Here is an 18,105-nt window from a genome sequence, read left to right as displayed (position 1 = left end):
TTACTAATATATATTAGGCTTACTAATATATATTATTATAAATATAAATTATTATATAATAATGTGTATTATTATTAAATATATATTAATTTTAATAGTTTAAATCTTATTAAATATGACTTTTCGACTATATTGAGCTTTGATATGTATCAGCCGGCGGATACGAATGTGGGCGTGCTGATACGGTATCACAACCCCCCCCAGCGCCTGCATGGTTGCATGGTGAGGGTTCCGAGGAATTCGATTGTGTGAGGGGGGTATGTTTCGACGAGGGCGGACCATTTTGCCTGGAGGGTGTCCATTTGTGTTGCAAGATCTAGATTGGCGTAACTAGGTACGGGTCATTGCGCTTTGAGCTGGAAACTTGTTGCTTTATATGCATGGCCCTGCGGAATGCGGTCATTACTGTCAGATGATCCGCGATGTTGGTGAGGGGCATACAGAGGGCTGTCGTCCATTTAGACGTCTGCGGTTTACCTTGGTCAAGGGCTCTTGACAATGTGTGCAAGTCTAATTGGTTAAGTATGGGCTTCATGAACTTGACAGGTTACATATCAGTGGCTGCGTGCTGGAGGAAGAAAAGCAAATACAGAATCACTGCATTAGTTCATGCTGAGAAGGCGTAATCACACATTGCTTACACTGTATCAGGCATGATGACGTCTGGCAGACTGCCCACTGCCTGAATTCATAACCCGTCGCGGGGAAAATATCTATGGTTAACATAATACCAGCTGAAAATGCGGATGTCTATAGAGAAGGATATGTACAGGCTAGAAAGAGGCAGCTCTCTTGGGATATAGCAAATCAATGTTGAGGGAGGTAAAGAGCGTATATTAATAGACAAACAGCGTAGAAAACTAAAGAATATAGAGAGCAGAGTTGGAACACTGTCATAAGTAGAGGTTACCAGGGCAAATACTGGCGAACCAACAATGAACATCAAACAACTGAACCATAATAAACAAGCAAACTCTCTCACGGCCCCAATGTCCCAAAGGATATCCGGCATCTCCAAATCCCATTCAGCAACCCAACCGCATCCGAACAGTCCAACGCAAAGAAGCAATCCCACTTTGTAACCTTGACGCCAAAGCGGCTCCCGAGAAAACATTTGGTCTCTGGACGCAGAGAGCCGCGCCTTCAGGTCCGTACGTGCTCGAGCAGAAGAACGCCGACGATGCGCCGCGAAGCAGCTGGAGAGATGGGAGGGAGAGGTCCGGGTCCGAGGCAGCGCGGTGCAGGGCTGCTGCCAGGCACGAGCCCGTACGCCACCAAGACCGAGTCCTTCCTCCCCGCGGCCGTCAAGAGGTGTCCTAGATCCGGGGCTCCTCGCTGAAACACCCCCCTACCCCCCAGCTAGCCGCTCGGCCGTGGTGCAATACCCGTTCTGCATCCACCACCGCGCAGCCCTCTTCAGGGACCGCCGGCGCGTTAGGTATCCCCAGGTATACAGGCCGGCATTCGCCTCGTCAGTGCCGCCGCCCCGTCTCGGATGCAGGACGAGCCGCACCATCTGTTCTAGATGGTTATGTGGCGCTTCGTCATTGCATCGTAGGACGCGTCCTCCGGGGCGCGGGGGAACTTGCAGGGATCGAAAATCGGCTTGTCGGCGTAGTGCTCTTCGTAGATTGGAGTAGATATTCAATTATCAGGTGCAACTGTTGGAGGGACTTGGACGCTTATCATTTGAGTTACGGCGGCTCCTCGTGTGCGAGGCTCCATCTGGTCGACGTAGAAAGAGGAACGAATCTGTGAACTCTTGACCATTTTTGATTTTGCCTGAATGGCATTCCCTATCAAGTGATACATGACAGGCCCTTTGTAGCAAGTTACATGGTCTTGACTTTTGAAATGGGAATCCGGAAGGTCCGGAGGACTCCACGATACCTTGAACATTGAAGACTACCCAACGTAGGTTGCAGATTCCTACTCGACCCTCTCCCTCTGCACAATTACCACCGGGCCCGTGTACTCCTGACGCCCCTTCACCACATACATCACAAGACTAATCAAAAAGACGCCGCCGAAGATGACAACACTCCAGTTGAACGTCTCGGCCGTAACATGCCTCTCGCCAGGCCAAAGACTCCAAAAGAGCGCGAAGCACGAGTACACCAAACCGACGACATTCACCGGAAGTCCCCAGGCCCCCAGATCCCAACGCCGCGCAGGCAGTGTCTCAGGACACCACACCTTTCGGTAGATCACGCAGCTGATCGAGATGATATAGCTGTACATCAGCGCAGCGACATTCAGCGAGATAATGGCATTAAACGCAGTCTCGGAGCCGATGTTGATGAGCGAGAGGAGGCACGAAATCACGCACGACAGGAAGATCGCGTTGACGGGGATCTTGCGGCGGGGGTCGACGCGGGCGATCCACGAGGCGAAGGGGAGGCCGCGGTCTCGAGCGAAGGCGAAGGTCTGGCGGGACGTGGAGGCGTTGAAGAAGATGTTGCTGAAGATCACGGGGATGAGGATGATGGAGGTCAGGCCGTTGACGCCGGCGGTGGAGGTGGCGTTTTTGAAGACGTACAGGAACGGGAAGCCGGTTTCGTCGGACAGGGCGTCGTCGACGGACGGGATCGAGAACAGGTACGCGATTAGCAGGATGATGGCCATGATGCCGTTGGTGAAGTAGCCCCAGGCGATGGCGAGGGGGACGTTGCGGCCGGCGTTGCTGACTTCTTCGGACATGTGGGCGGTTGCGTCGGAGCCTGGAGGTGGGCGGGGGCTGTTAGGATGGATCTGGAGAGGTTGGGAAGGGACGTACTGAGACTCCCGTAGATGGCGCTGATCTGGCCGATCATGGCGCTGAGGCCGAGACTGCTCCAGCCGCCTTGGTTCGACCATTCGGTGAACACTGCTTTGGCGGTGCGATGCGGCGCCATGGCCCAGAGGACGATGAGGATGACGCACCACGAGAGCACGTGGAAGATCATGAGCATGTTATTGAGCACGGGCATGGCGTCGGCGGCGTAGACGTTGAAGATGTAGATGACGAGGATCATGGCGAAGACGAAGAGCGTGCCGTGCCAGCTCTCGGGGACGTAATCCGGGTTGCGGATCGTGATGAGGCCTTGGATGATCGTGCCGGTGAGGAAGGAGCCCGATGCGGAGCCGGCCTGCCAGGCGAGGACGGACATCCAGCCTAGACGAGAATGGTTAGTGGGCTCTCGGTGAGGAGGAGGGACTCGTACCGGTGATGTAGCTGAGGAACTTCTGGTAACGGGGCGACGAGAACTCGGAGACCCAGTGGTATTGCCCGCCAGAGGTCGGTGCCCTACTTGGTTAGTAGAGCAGAGGATACAGTAGACTGGCAGACGTACATCGAGGCCATCTCCGACAGCGACGCGATGATGAATCCAAAGCCGACGAATGTCCAGACCATCGACCAACACATCCCAGCGAGTCCGCCATTTTCCAAGCCCTGGGTGTTGGATCTATCGGCATCGCAAGTCAGTTGTCTCTATCCGGACGGGGAACGGGAAGAGGTCGCACATCAACACAAACTCCCAGGTCGCCTGTAAGACAGAGGCAAAGCTCAGTGCCGCGACCGGGCGGAGGTTCCTCTAGGAAAGAGTGTGGGGTTAGAATGGCATTGACAATCAGATTGTAATGTGAACACACCTTCAATTCCTGGACCTTTCCCATGCGGTGCATGTCGGTGTCGTCCAGCACAGTCCCTCTCTGTCTCATTCCATCCTGACTGTTGACCTGGGGATGGACCTCGATGTCCATGGCCCCCATCTGGGATGGCTTGGGGAGAGCCTGCATGGTAAGCAGTCAACCACGTTTTGTGCTGTGTTGCGACCAGAGGCAGGGGAGAGTAAGATAAGGACGGGGAGAAGAGCAAGGGGAACGGGGTCAGAATGGGACGGGGAGTCAGCCTGGAAGCAAGGGGCAGCCACACGGCAAGGAACGTGAATGCTCCGAGATAGGCGACTGGAGGCGAGTGGAGGCCAGTGAAGGAGGGAGAGAGTGAGCTGGCGAGGAGGCTGGCTCTTTGTATTGGCTGCCACAGCAACCGCCAAGGAAGCTTGGGTAACACAACTGGCTTGGAGCTGCAGCAGTCATCTCATTCCTGGTCTGATCAACCTGGCAAACTTCGCTAGCCTCTTATCAGGGCCGATCGCTGTGTCGCGGAGCCATGGCACTGCATCAGACATCCAGAGTTAGGGTTTGCCCGGGCGCGGAGTATGGATCTGGTCCAGGCCACGAGGCTCGCAATTTAACAGTCCTGGCCAAGTTGAAGATCGGCCTGCTCGAAAAAGACTACTTCTCCCCTTGCTCCGACCCTGTGCAACCATACGCTCAACAACGCAAGGCCGTTGGCTGGCTCAGCCACGCCCGGCAAGTGAAGGGATGCGAGCAAAGGAATGCGTGTCACCGTCCGGCTCATTTCGCAACCACCACAGTCCAGCTCGTGGCCCAACCCCTCTTTGCCCACGAGGACTCGACTCTTCAAGATCTCGATTCGCCCATCTGCAGGACCCCTCTTCGCAGTCCTACCTCGCCCCTGGCACTGGCACTGGCCCTGGCACTGGCAGTCAGCATGCTCGCAACGACGTAAAAAGCAAACCTCTCCCTGCAGAATCCATTCCTGTGCCTTTCCAGCCGGAGCGCTCCTGCGAGGCTGTGACGTGAGCCCAGCTGTTCGTTAAAACCTTGGCTGACCCTCCTCGTGCTATGCGTCTGTTCTCTTTTCCAGCTCCGCTCTCCGTCCATGCCACCAGGTAATTCGTCATGTCGACCTCCGTCTCCATCCCCATGACCTTCCCGCCCGGCGTGAGGGCCCCGCTTACGGCCGACAACGCGAACGACCACAGCGGGCTCGTCGTCGTCCTCACCTCGTTTTACGTCGTGCTGATCTTGGCGAGTGTTTCGGCGAGGGTGTTTTCGCTGCATCGGAAGCGGATCGTGCAGCGCGATGACTATGCGTTTGCTGTGCTGGTGGTAAGCTCCATCCTCTCACTATCTGGTCAGGTACGGAGTATGGGGTTGGGTCTGATAACCGAGACCGACAGGCTATAGCAGTCACCCAGGCGTCGGTTGTCTTAGCCCAGGTTCATTATGGCTGGGGGACTCGGCTGCGCCCTAGTTCGGGCCGGGATGTAGAGGGGATGCTCAAGGTATGCCCTTCTGTACCTGTTTGCTATGTCTTCTCTGATTTGTTCAGACCGGATACGCCGCCGACATCCTCTCCATCGTCGCCCTAGGCCTGTCCAAGATATCGACCTGCCTATTCTACGAAGCGCTCTTCTCCCAGTTACCGCGCCGCGTCATCCGAACCATCCTCGTCGCGATGATAACCTGGACGGCACTATCTATATTCCTCGTCGCGATCCGGTGCAGCAGTGACCCATGGTACGATATCAGTGCACGATGCGACGGCCTAGTATGTCCTTCCCCTTCATCTCTGTCGTTCGGGCTCTCTAAGAAACAACAGTGGCCCCGCTGGCAATCCATAACAGCCCTCGACATCATCACAGAAATCAGTCTGATCGCCTACTCCGGCTGGGCAGTAAGCACGGTCCAGATCTCGCCGAAGAAGAAACTCGTCGTCTTCCTGGCGCTGGGATGCCGCATCGTGTATGCCCCTTCCTCCCTCATTCTCCCGTCTTCCCTCTCCAGTTGCAACATACTCATAATGATACCAGCCTCATCCCCCTCTCCGCCCTCCGCCTCTACTACATCAAGCGCCAACTCACCGCGCGCTCGCCGGTCCTCATCGGCGCATACGCCACAACCAGCACCGAAATCTACCTCTCCCTCAGCATCGTGTGCCAAATCACCTCGTCGCTGAAATTCATCATCGCCGTCTACGAGGATAAAGACGGCGTCTCGTATACGGACCGGTATGCGCGCGCGTCCGGCTACAAGAGGTCCGGCGGGACGGGGGTGTCGAGTGAGTCCCCGTCGGTCGGGAAGAAGAGTCGGAGTTATAGCCATAGCCATAGCCATAGTGCTAGTTTTGGCCAGGGTGCAGGGGATCGGGCACGGCTTGTTGGGACTAGGGAGGAGAGCGAGGAGGGGCCGAGCGGGATGCAGATTCTTCGCTCTGTGCAGTGGACTGTGGAGGATGAGGCGATTGAGCTTGATGAGAGGACGTGTCCGAGTTCGAGGCCGGCTGTGCCGGTGGCGGCGAGGCCGGTTTATTCGTCGGCTAGGTATTAGAATGGTTGGAGGAAGAGTATAGCAAGTTAAGGTCACTGAACTGGTTGGGTGGATTGGGATGGTTGGAAATCCGTATCCCTCTTCTCGGGCTTGCTTGGCTTTGCTCTAGAGACCGAAAATATATAATTGTCACAAGGACGAAAACAATCCAATGACACTGCCTGGATTCAAGACCCGGACTCACAACCAATCAGTTCACTGCTGTAGTAAGCTGACCATAAAGTTTGGTGGATGGAAAGAGAACTGGGATATCCCTGCTAAGGAAATGACTACCTAATGAACACCAGCAGTCAAACGCCCATACAAACTTCTAGCAAGTTGATTCCGAGCCGTGGCGGGGCTGACAAACAGAGGCTCAGGCACTTTGCACCTCCAGATCTGTGCGAGATCCGACATTCTATACAACGGCCGTACATATGCACGGAGTTTTTGAGCAGGCAGAGTGCTACCTTAATGCTAACCTTCAAGTACCGCGGGATCCTGGGACTTGACTGCTCTGGAGCGCAAGGAATACGCCGGCATCGAAAGGCTCATCTGACTCAACAGCAAGTAAAGTTGCTGGTTTCGGCGGAACGGCTGAGGGCTCATTCATTTTTCTCCCACCTGCATTCTTATACGAGGTGATCCGTGGGCAAAACACTCTGTCCCACCTAGGGAAAAAGACGATTTCATGGATGTCGTGCGTGCCACCGCTTGGACCCAGCCTTTATGCTCGTGCTCATGGGGTTGGATTGAAACTTGACATAGTACACGCTTTGCATGAAGCATTTGAGGATGCAAGTTTCACCTTGTTGTTGAAGCGACGTTTGACCTTGATGCCCTGGGTATTCTACCTCTGCCCAGCCATGTCTTTGACGTACATTGTATTATCCTACAGCCTGGACCTTGCCTGTAGCCTGAGCAGAATCGATTCCACTCGTTGGGACTGATCTTTCCGAGATATCTCACTTCACGACCACTCAGAGGACGATTCTAGATTCTTGCACACTGTTATCTAGGTATGGTACCTTGGCGGCCATTGCGATTCCCGGAGATGCTTCACGATCTAATCGGCTATTCGGACGAAAGAGCTGGTTTACGGAGTATGCAACGCGTAAGCTGAATGCATCATCAAGCCTATTCAATGCACTGGCCCCTTGTGCAGTGTGCTGTACAATAAGCCGCAATCCCTGCTGTCGTGCAGGGTCAATGGTGTGGACAAGCGATAGGCGCAGGCCTAGCTTCGATATATGGGAAGTTTACGGTACACCCTTGTCAGTGCGGCTGGATTTCTTTGCTGTACGCGTGGTGCTTTTCAGTCCCGATGGTAGCCTGCCAGCGGCGCCCAAGCCACCGGGTTGAACAACCGTGTGACTAGCTCTACGCCCAGGTGGGGTGTCTTTACCCGGACTCCCTCGAGGCGTTGGGCTGAGTATCGACTATCGACACGATGGGTCGGCCGCGGGCTTAAGCAGTGCCATCAAGCTTGTCCTTGCAGTTGGGTCATTAGAAAATAACTAGTACTTGGCGCTACGTTCTTACGAGGGATTACTAAGGTCAGTGAGGTAGATCAACTAAGCCTCTTGGTCACTTCCCTGCATTCCGATGCCCGGGGATGCCCATCCATGTGTCATCGAGGCTGTGAGGAAATGATGTGGGTAGAACCACTGTGGTGGAAGATGCTGGAGGGGGATGGAACCAGCAGGACGGAAGTATGCGGAAAGGAGAATAAGGTTTGGTAGCTGGAGGATGACAGATCCAGCAGAAGATGCGAGAAGGTTGGAAGACCCGTGCCCGTCCCTACCACCCACCAGGGCATGCGAGGAAGTTGGAAGGGTCGGAAGAAAGAGAATAAGGATGGAGCTGGAGGAGGACGGAACCAGCAGGAGAGCAGGTGCGTGGAAGTGGTGAGATGGGCTGGAGGAGGACGGAACCAGCTGGTGAAGAGGTGCGTGGAAGTGGTGGGATGGGCTGGGGGAGGACGAGACCAGCAGGAGAAGATGTGCGTGGAAATGGTGAGATAGGCTGGAAGGAGGACGGAACCAGCAGGTGAAGATGTGCGTGGAAGTGGTGAGATGGGCTGGAGGAGGACGGAGCCAGCAGGAGAAGAGGTGCGTGGAAGTGGTGAGACCCAGGCCCGTCCCTGCCTCCCAACCAGGGCGTGGGTGAGGAGCTGGAAGGGGACGGGACCAGCAGGAAGGTGAGGTAAGCGTGGCAAAGGGTAAGCCGGTGGAGGACGGAACCGGCCGGAGTGTGGAAGGGTTTATCGGATTTCAAAGCATGCTGGAAGGGGACGGAACCAGCAGAAGAGGTGATATCGGATTTCAAAGCATGCTGGAAGAGGACGGAACCAGCAGACGAGGTGATATCGGATTTCAAAGCATGCTGGGAGAGGACGGAACCAGCAGAAGAGGTGATATCGGAAGACAGGAAACGCTGGAAGGGGACGAAACCAGCAGACTTAGGTGCTATAGGAAAGAAGAAATGCTGGAGGGGGTCGAAACCAGCAGCGGGAGGTGCTATCGGAAGGAAGAGAAACTGGAGGAGGTTGAAACCAGCAGCGGGAGGTGCTATCGTAATATAAAGAAGTGCTGGAGGGGGAAGACACCAGCGGAAAATGAGGTGGTCGTGGTAATAAAATGTAGAACCTGGAGGAGGACGGAACCAGGTATGGAAGTAGGGAGTTCGTGGAAGTGGTGAGACCCATGCCCGCCCAGCCACCCAACCAGGGCATGGAAGAAGAAGGGGAATGTAAGGGAGGGTAGGTGTAGGAGGAGGATGGTAAGGAGAGGATACAAAGGAGTGGATACAAAGGAGAGGATAGGAGGGAGAAGAGAGGAAAAGAGGATACAAAGGAGAGGATACAAAGGAGAGGATACAAAGAAGAGGATACAAGGGAGAAGATAGGAAGAGAGGATACAAAAGAGGAGATACAGGGAAGAGGATACAAAGGAGAGGATAGGGAGAAGGAGAAGGAGAGTCGTAGGATAGAAAGAAGAAGAGGAAGAGGAAGAGGAAGAGGAAAATAGAGGAAGGATGTAGGAGAGATGGAGGAGGGATGGAGAGAAAGAGAAAAAAAGGAAGATTTTATAGCTGGGTGTGCTGAGAGAGGCTTGCTAAGAGAGGATGGATTGGTAAGAGAGAATTACTAAGAGAACGTTGGTAATAGAGGATTGGTAATGGAGGATTATCAAGAAAGACTGGTTAGAAGGCTCAATGGAGTTGAGGTCTACTAAGTATACTTTCGCAGCAAACATCCGGTGCTAAGAATAGATTGGTTGGCAGTTGACGGAGGCTCGTCCCGAACCGCTCGGAATAGTCCTAATTCTCAGTATCTCCGGTACTATAGGCAATTGGACCGGTGCCTATACCGGCCGCCATTCCACGAAAGCCATCCCGTGTTGACCCATTCTCGAGACCTGGCCCTGCTGTATGCCAGAACGGGAAGGCGCGGTGGACTAGGTAGATAGGTCTACTAAGGAAGGAGCATCTCGTAATGGCCTTCCATGCTTTCCGCCACCGGCGAAGTGGTGATTTACCACTCTGCTCATGTTCGTCAACCCCCAGGCATGTCTGCCCCAGCGCTTACTTGTGCTATGATGGCCTCTCAACCTGATTGGTCAGTTCTGCGCCTCGTCGGCCAATTCCAGGAAAGGAAAATGACAAGGCTGCAGCTGCAGGACTCAGCCTCACATCTCGAGCTGTTTCCTTCCTTCTTGCTTCCTCCAACATCCAGCGATGCGGCAGAGACTTCGCAATGAACAATGTCTTCCTCCAAGCGACGACTAACGCGCAATGACTACACCATCGGCTGGATTAGCGCCCTGCCGCTCGAGATGGCCGCCGCGATGGCCATGCTCGACGACAGCCATGCCCCGCTTCCCCAGCCCCGAGGCGACCATAACAGCTACCACCTCGGCGAGATCGGAACCCACAATATCGTCATCGCATGCCTTCCGACCGGCGTCTACGGGACTACCTCCGCCGCGATCGTTGCAAAGCAGATGCTCCTCACCTTTCCCTCAATTGAGATCGGGCTCATGGTCGGCATTGGCGGGGGAGCACCAAGAGAGGGAATTGATATCCGTCTAGGAGACGTCGTTGTTAGCACACCGACCGATCGGTTTCCAGGTGTGGTACAATATGACCTCGGGAAAACGTTGGCAGATGGGGGTTTTCAACGCACGGGAACCCTGAACAAGCCCCCCGAGGCCTTGTTGACGGCTGTGTCCAATTTGCGAGCACGGCATAAAATCCGCCTGAACAAAATGTCTGCCTTCTTGAACAGCCCTCCGAGTACTGGAAACTCAACAAACGACATGTTTACCTATCTTGGCGCCTCTCACGATGTCCTGTTCCATCCGTCATATGTTCACCAAACGAAGGGCTCATGTGCCGGCTGTGATCGAACATTTGAACTCATACGTTCTTCACGAAATTCCACAGCGCCCGACATCCACTACGGTCTTATCGCTTCGGCAAATCAGGTCATGAAAGACGGCCAGTTGCGCGATAAGCTCGCTGCTGAAATGGGGATTCTCTGCTTCGAGATGGAAGCCGCCGGTTTGATGGATCGCTTTCCTTGTCTGGTCATCCGAGGCATCTGCGACTATTCAGACTCGCACAAGAACAAGCAATGGCAGGACTACGCAGCCGCTACCGCTGCAGCGTATGCCAGAGAGATATTGCTCTTGATGCCGAAGACAATTGCACATTCGGGGTCCGGTGGTGCGCAGAGCATCCGGTCAAAACTTCCCATCTCAACCTCTGTCTTCTTTGGCCGTCAATCTGAGCTCCAACAGCTTGACGAGCACTTTAGTAACTCAGCGTCGGCTAGACAGACTGTAACCATATGGGGCAATAGTGGATACGGCAAGACACAACTAGCCCTGCACTATATTACAGCCCATCAGTCAACGTACGGGTTCATACTGTGGATTGATGGTTCTTCGCTCTCGACGATCGAACAGACTTTCCGGGAATTTTCCGCTCAATTAAGGCCTCAGTATCAAAGTCAATGGGGTAGCGGCCTAGTACTGGACTGGCTCGAACAAGATACGAACCAGTCGTGGATAATGGTTTTTGACGGAATTGAAAGTGGGGATGAATCTGACCAGGCTGACGACTTTGACATACGTTCGTTCTTCCCTCGCTGCGCTCATGGCCACATACTACTTGTCACTACCTCTTCTGATCTGCATTTGCGACTGGGGCTTCCTGCCATTCATGTGGAAGGGCTCGATGAACAAACCGGAGCAAATATGCTCTTGAGATGCGCAAGAAGCAAAACTACAAACCCGGCTGGTCAGTCAAACTATGAGGTCTTGTTGAGCTTCACTAATCCATTCAGCCGAACGCTCGGCTAGGTACATATCACGCAAACTTGGAGGTATGCCACTTGCCATAGAGCAAGCAGGGTCTTTCTTGTCATACGGCCTGATACCTCTGGGTGAATACAACAAGGAATTTGAATCGCGGTATAGCAACATAACTCTAAAGACCCCTACGAGAAAGTTCATGGGCTCCTATGACAAGAACCGCACTGTTTGGACAAGCTTTGACATGCTTTACTGTGTGCTAGAGGACAAGTGCCCAGATGCTATTCGGATTCTTCACCTGATTGCTTTCCTTGGACGAGGACGGATACCGTTCGACATCATATACGGCAAGCAAGTCGACCAAGGGGATGTCGCAGAGCTCACAAACTCAATTCCACCGATTGTACCCTGGCTGACTAGTCTCCGCTCGGACGCCATCAGGTTTGCGACGGTGCTTGATGAGCTCGAGGTTACAGGATTTCTCTCACTCTATCGAACCCCAGATGACAGTATCATCGACAGTGTTTCTTTGCACGGCCTAGCATTGGCGTTCGTAAGATCCAAAATGACGCTGCAAGAGACGGTGGACATGTCAGCTGCGTCATATTTCCTCAACGGACAGGGGCTTTATGGTACTGGCTGCAAAACAAATGATTCTTTTTTGATTTCACACATGGCAAGATTAAGCTACGTGCTCGATCTTTTCTTGACTCACGTCCCTAATGAGATGATCCAGCCGCCCAACGGCAGATATTTTGAGCTTTGTGCCTCATTCGCCCACTTATACGCTAGGGTATGCCAAAGTCAAGGAAGGATGGATGCTGCGGCCGACCTTTGGACTCTTCTGCTGCAAGCCAGGTTTCTCGCGACTGGTGGATGCCCACCTACATGTGAAACGCACGTTCAGGACATGATGGAAGCCGCCGAGATCAGTTACAGAGTTGGCAACCTCCACAGTGCAATTGAAAGATACTCGTTAGCTGTCACCTGGGCCGAGCATCGGGGCTTCACTGAAACCGCCATTCGAGCCGCTGGTTTCCTGCGAGAAGTTCGTGAGAAGGAGGAACTTCTTCAGAGAAATGCCCAGCGAGCCATCACTGCACAGTCAGCCCCGAAAATGACTCCAGAAAGTGCCATGTGTCCGCCAGATTTGGATGATGAGGAATGGGGGCTCAAGGCAGCGTACGAAGAAACATTGAGTCTATTTGGGCAGAACGACCAGGAGACTATTGATAGAGCCCAGGCACTGGCTTCTTACTACCAAGCCCATGATCGCCCCGCGGACGAGTCTTCCTTCCAAAGGATCATCTGGACTTACTATAGCGATAACTTCGGGGAGCTGGATGTTCGGACCAAACAATGTTTCGAGAGGCCGTGCGATTGTTACGAAGCGATCGACGCCCTCGGAATCAAAATCAGAGAGAACTTGGCCTTTGCGCGGTGTTGGGCAGCAGCGCTTGAGTCAAGAAAATTGCGTGCGCTGCTTGAGTCGATATGCTCGCTCGACTTCTTGAAAGCTTACAGTGATGGTAAAGACATCATATACCACGTGCTCCACATAGGTGAAGCTGAAAACCCTCATCTTGCATTCTACTGGGCGGCGTTGCAGCCATTGCCTCTTAGAGGGGGATTGCTGGACCACATGAGGCTCTCAAGTGCAAATGGTAACAACCTTTCCCTCTGCAATGTGGTCCAGTTACCCTGGAGCCGCAGCGCGGTCAAGCTGTTATTGCAAATGGGCGCCGACGTCCACACCGAGAATGACGATGGCATGACGGCCCTTCAACTCGCCGCCGTTGCACGCAGCACATCATGCCTCGAGACCATGCTGTCGCATGGCGTGGATGTTTGCAAACCAAGCTCCGACGGCGAGACAGCCCTACATCACGCCGTCTCCAAGGGCCACGCGCAGGGCTCACTCGCCGCTTGCAGACTCTTGCTTGAACATGGAGCTGATCCATCACAGCGAGGTAGTTCCGGTATGACCGCTCTTCATATGTCAGCAGTTGTGTTGGACAGCGATGTGGTCAAGCTCCTCCTAGACCACGGTAGTTCTGTCGGCGAAACCGACGCTGCGGGTCGGACAGCCCTCCACATCGCAGCAGAGCAGGACGACATTGATGTTGCCCAGGCTCTTCTAACGCGCATCACCACCATCGACCAGCTCAACGCCGAAGCAAGTTCCGCCCTCCTCGCAGCAGCCGCCGCAGGAAACTCCCATTTCGTCCAATTTCTGCTCGACCGCGGTGTCAGCGTCAATGCAAGCGATCATTGGGATTGTAGAGCGCTGCATCTTGCCGCAGCGCACGGCCATCCCACACTCGTTCAGCTTTTGCTTAGCCGGGGGGCAAGTATATTTGATGTCGACAGTGATGGTAAAACGGTGCTCCACTATGCTGTTAGTACTGTCCACCAGGAGCACTATCGTTCCATGCCTGCTGGGCAGACAGAAGTCATCGAGCTTCTACTTAACGAGCAAATCGTCGGCACTCTAGGAACCCGCGCCTTGATGCGCTTGGTGGAATGCCGCGACAATGCAGGCAGGACGGCGATGGACGAAGCCCTGGCTTCCGGGAACACAGTCGCGTATCAGATTCTCCTTGAAGCTGCGAACCCCCGAGGCCGACATTTTGACCGTCGTGAGAGGCTGGAACCGCTGATTCTTGGTGTATTGCAGGACACAGAGCTGGTACGTACATCCATGTCCATAGGTTGGCGTTTCACTTGTGCCCAGTCACTCGTCACTTACTTTTTTTTTTGTCTTTTATGATATTGACCTTTATCAGCCTAGACCGAGTATCAGGCGGCGTCTTAAAGATTGGTTGGGGCCTGTTGTGAGATGAAGAGTTCATTGGTCTGGTTTGTGGAGACTTTCTCCAAGTAAAATCACGTTCAGATATGGTTATTCGCATGGCATGGGCGGGTCAGACTCCTGTTGCTATCGATCAGTAGATATATATTTCTGATTGAGAGTGGCATTCGTTCGCGTATACCACTAGACCATAAAAACCACCTGATTGGCTATATAGCCCGTCCATATACTCCAACAGCATTCACCCTTCCAACTTCCCTACCTTGACCAATCGATCTGAAATTAGACGATCGAAAAGCAATTATCTTTGAACACACGAAGGCTTATTATTGATATTGCGTCGTTGGCCGTGATGTTGACGTACCTTGATCCAGCCCGAGGCATGATCAGTAATCCGATTCCCTTCAAGGTTGGCGTCCAGCCTCGGCTTCCGACCGACCTATATCACCCCACAGTCCGCATCCTTACCTGCGATATCTAACACTACGACTGGAAGTCCATCTACGCACATACAACTATCTCAGATAATGTCGTCAAACCCCACCTCCAAGCCCGTCCTCGCCGTGATAGGCGTCGGCCCCGGAATCGGCGAAGCCGTCTCCCACCACTTCGCAAGCAAGGGCTTCGCCGTGGCTCTAATCGCACGGACAGAATCCAAGCTGGCCAAAATCCAGCAAACCATCAACGACGATCTCGGCCAGAATGCATCAAAGTACTACGTCGCCGACGCGCGCTCCGAACCCTCCCTCCAATCCACCTTCACCGCGATAAAGTCCGACCTCGGCCCCGTCGCCGTGCTCATCTACAACGCCGGCTCGCGCCGCTTCACACCGCGCACGATCCTCGAGACCTCAAGTGACGAGTTCGAGAACTTCACGCGCATCAACCTCTTCGGCGCTTTCTTCGCGGCCAAATGTGTCCTCCCTGATATGCTCGCCAACTCCGGCGGGACGATCCTCTTCACGGGCGCGACGGGCTCGATCCGCGGGAACGCGGGGGTGTCGTCGTTTTCGCCGGGGAAGTTTGGGCTCCGCTCACTGAGCCAGATTATTGCGAGGGAGTTTCAGGCGAGTGGGATCCATGCCGCGCATGTTATTGTTGATGGGCCGGTTGAGAGTGACCTTGTTGGTGGGGTTGTGAGGAGGCGCTGGGAACGCGAGGGGGAGGAGGGGGGGCGACGAAGTTGGCTGAGAAAGAGCTGTATCTTATGCAGCCGAAGGATTTGGCGGAGATTTATTGGTGGTTGTATAGCCAGCCACGGAGTACGTGGACGCAGGAGTTGGATGTTAGGAGTATGAGGGAGGGGATGGTTTCGAAGCTGTGAATCTGTGATGGAGGAGGCGGGGATCTGCCGGGCGGAGAGGAGATTAGTCAGAATGCTCGCTGACTGATTGCTCCACGTGACATTGGGATGAGGCTGCATTTCCCACTAATCAGATGCAGTGCACTCTAGCAAGGTTTGAGGTTAAATGAGCTCGAAAGTCAATCAAGAAAGCTACATCTATCAATTTAAATCTGTATCAAACTCGACGTATCTCGTAGCTCGCTCGCAGATTCAGGGGCCGCCAAGCCCAGGCAGACGGGCGGGCTAAGACAAGCGGACCAGGCCGCCCAATTGATTGCAGGCTCGTTCGCCAACCAGGAAGGCCCCTGACCCAGCGGGGAAATGAACAGTGTCCCCCCTTTCCCTCTCACTGGTGTTCTTGCCCTCCGCCCCATAGGGCCAGCCTATCGCCGATCGCGTCATCAGCTAGCGCTCTTCCTGATGGCCAGTCGCACTCGGACTCTCACTCGCTGGACCCTGACCTCCAGAAGTCGGGACTCCGCCATTGAATTTTCCCATTCAGTCCAGCTGGCTTCCTTCTCATGTCGCGCCGCCCCGTCCCCGTCGCCGACCTTCGCTCGTTTCCGACCGCTGCTGCACTGCGATAATGTGGTTTCGTTTCTTTTTGACGCTGGCTTGCCTTGCGTCGATGGCTTCGGCCACGATCATGGAGAATGGCCAGCCGCGTCTTGATCCGTGGCCCGGGCAGCTGTCGACCATCGACCTCGATAGCAGTTGGCGGAGTTATGATGCCGATGCGCCTGAGATCTCTTATAAGGGGAGGTGGGATAGCAAACATATTTCTTGTACGTCTCTTCCCTTTCCGATGATGATTGGGGTCCGCTAACTGACTGGTTGTTTGTCTAGGGTGGTCGTGTGTCTACTGTCTCTCCGCTCCCGCTCCTTACGTCCTCCGCTTCGTCGTTCACTCACTAACTCTCGTTGGTCCAGAGCACCGGGGCTCAAATTACAATTCTTGGGGAAGAAGGTTCGCTGTCATCCATTCGCTTGTTTCGAACCGCTCCGATAATAATGTTTCTGCCTGTCTAGCTTGCGCTGAGTTTCGGTGAACACACTAGCGAGGGAACGCTCGTCGCTTACCGGTACGCATTTCGGTGAAATCGGACGGAATGGGCTGGTAATAATCGGTTGCAGGATTGGAACGCTCGACTGGCTTTTTACCAATGTCACCGCGGACGCGACGTACCAATTTGTCGGAGAGGGAACACACTATGAAGAGTTACCCGGCGATGGAGACCACATCTTTGAGATGAGAGGTGTGTCTATTCCTGGGACATTGCTCTTTGAATGGAAAGAAAGTAATACTGACAAACGCAGTCACAAACTGGGGCATAGGATGAGTACACCCGACCGACGATCGCTTCTCCGCTTACCCCCCGCACAGTCCAGATCGCCGGAGCCTCCGTTGACGTCGACGACCACCTCACGAAACCGCCAGCGTTTAAGAGAAAAGTGGAAATCATCGGAGGATCGTATGTTCGCCTGGATGATCCGTGCGGGCCGCGCTAATGGTTCCAGGCTCACGGGCGGTCAATATGCGACGTACGAGACGATTTCGTCGTGGTCGTTTATCTATGCACAAGGGCTGGGAAATGTTGAGTTTGGAATCACTGTTGGTCCATCGGTTCGGCTGTGAGGAGATGATTGTTAACGTGGACAGGCCTACCCTGGCGCATGCCTGGTCGACATGCAGTGCTACGGTGGAGGTGTGCACGGAATGGTAAGCCCCTCGACTCTATCGGCTAGACGACGATTCTGATGCTTGGTAGATCTGGTACTGGCACCGCGCCTCCGACCCCGGTTCCCGCGCGCGCGACATGTACGGCCATGAGCCCGAGGAATGGGACGTGACCGCCGAACAACCCGCCGACCTCGTCATCATCCAGATGGGCGGCAACGACCATCGCCATCCGAACGAGATCCCTGGAGAGAATTTCTTCCAGGGATATGTTGACCTTATTGAGAACATCCACAAGCATTGGCCTGATGCGTCGATTGTGATTATGGTGCGATTCTTCTTACTATCTCAACAACTCATGATCGGCAACGCTAATTGGTGACAGACGCAATGGGGCCTTTGGAACAAAGAAGACACCGAGTACGTCCAGACAGTGATCTACGAAGAAGAGATCCAGCGCGTCTACGAGCACTTCAAGGACCGCAAGTGGCGCTTCGTCTACCTCTTCCACACAGACGGCATCCTCGGCCACAACGACATCAACCCCAAGAACCACCCGACGGACGTCGGACATATCAAGATTGCGAGCCATCTGTTGCAATGGACGAATCTGATGCTGGGCTGGGACCTGAATCCCCGAGGCGAGATGCAGCACGGCACGCTGTACTGGAACGATATGGAGCAATATTGATTTCTTTTCTTTTTTCTGAGGACGCGCTTAGTGGACATATTCTTGCATATCGCATATTTGCATGTTATTACCGTTGTATTTAGAATAGATCTCGATATGCCG

The 18,105-nt window shown here is 54.0% G+C and overlaps 3 protein-coding genes across 3 annotated transcripts; 2 read left to right on the top strand and 1 right to left on the bottom strand.

The window, feature by feature from the left end:
- Positions 1–1,929: 1,929 nt before the first annotated feature.
- Positions 1,930–3,753, bottom strand: DSM5745_03702 (putative GABA permease; the record flags this gene model as incomplete). The annotated part of the gene is made up of 6 exons (XM_026745718.1): positions 1,930–2,720; positions 2,777–3,154; positions 3,204–3,286; positions 3,333–3,446; positions 3,505–3,575; positions 3,634–3,753. 6 exons carry the CDS (start codon positions 3,751–3,753, stop codon positions 1,930–1,932), a joined length of 1,557 nt encoding a protein of 518 aa, XP_026606584.1.
- Positions 3,754–4,153: 400 nt separating this feature from the next.
- On the top strand, positions 4,154–6,180 carry DSM5745_03701 (uncharacterized protein; the record flags this gene model as incomplete). The annotated part of the gene is made up of 7 exons (XM_026745717.1): positions 4,154–4,420; positions 4,495–4,646; positions 4,715–4,923; positions 4,990–5,135; positions 5,183–5,401; positions 5,453–5,595; positions 5,664–6,180. The coding sequence occupies 7 exons, from the start codon at positions 4,154–4,156 to the stop codon at positions 6,178–6,180; spliced, it is 1,653 nt and encodes a 550-aa protein (XP_026606583.1).
- A 3,743-nt stretch (positions 6,181–9,923) lies between these two features.
- DSM5745_03700 (uncharacterized protein) lies at positions 9,924–18,003 on the top strand (the record flags this gene model as incomplete). The annotated part of the gene is made up of 11 exons (XM_026745716.1): positions 9,924–11,463; positions 11,510–14,166; positions 14,814–15,425; positions 16,137–16,419; positions 16,481–16,601; positions 16,769–16,890; positions 17,019–17,106; positions 17,153–17,246; positions 17,295–17,354; positions 17,404–17,640; positions 17,698–18,003. The coding sequence occupies 11 exons, from the start codon at positions 9,924–9,926 to the stop codon at positions 18,001–18,003; spliced, it is 6,120 nt and encodes a 2,039-aa protein (XP_026606582.1).
- Positions 18,004–18,105: the final 102 nt, after the last annotated feature.

This window comes from Aspergillus mulundensis (genome assembly GCF_003369625.1).
Source record: "Aspergillus mulundensis strain DSM 5745 chromosome Unknown scaffold_2, whole genome shotgun sequence".
Taxonomy (NCBI): Eukaryota; Fungi; Ascomycota; class Eurotiomycetes; order Eurotiales; family Aspergillaceae; genus Aspergillus; species Aspergillus mulundensis.
The sequence above is the reverse complement of the archived record's forward strand: the minus strand, read 5'-3'. Positions and strand labels throughout refer to the sequence as shown.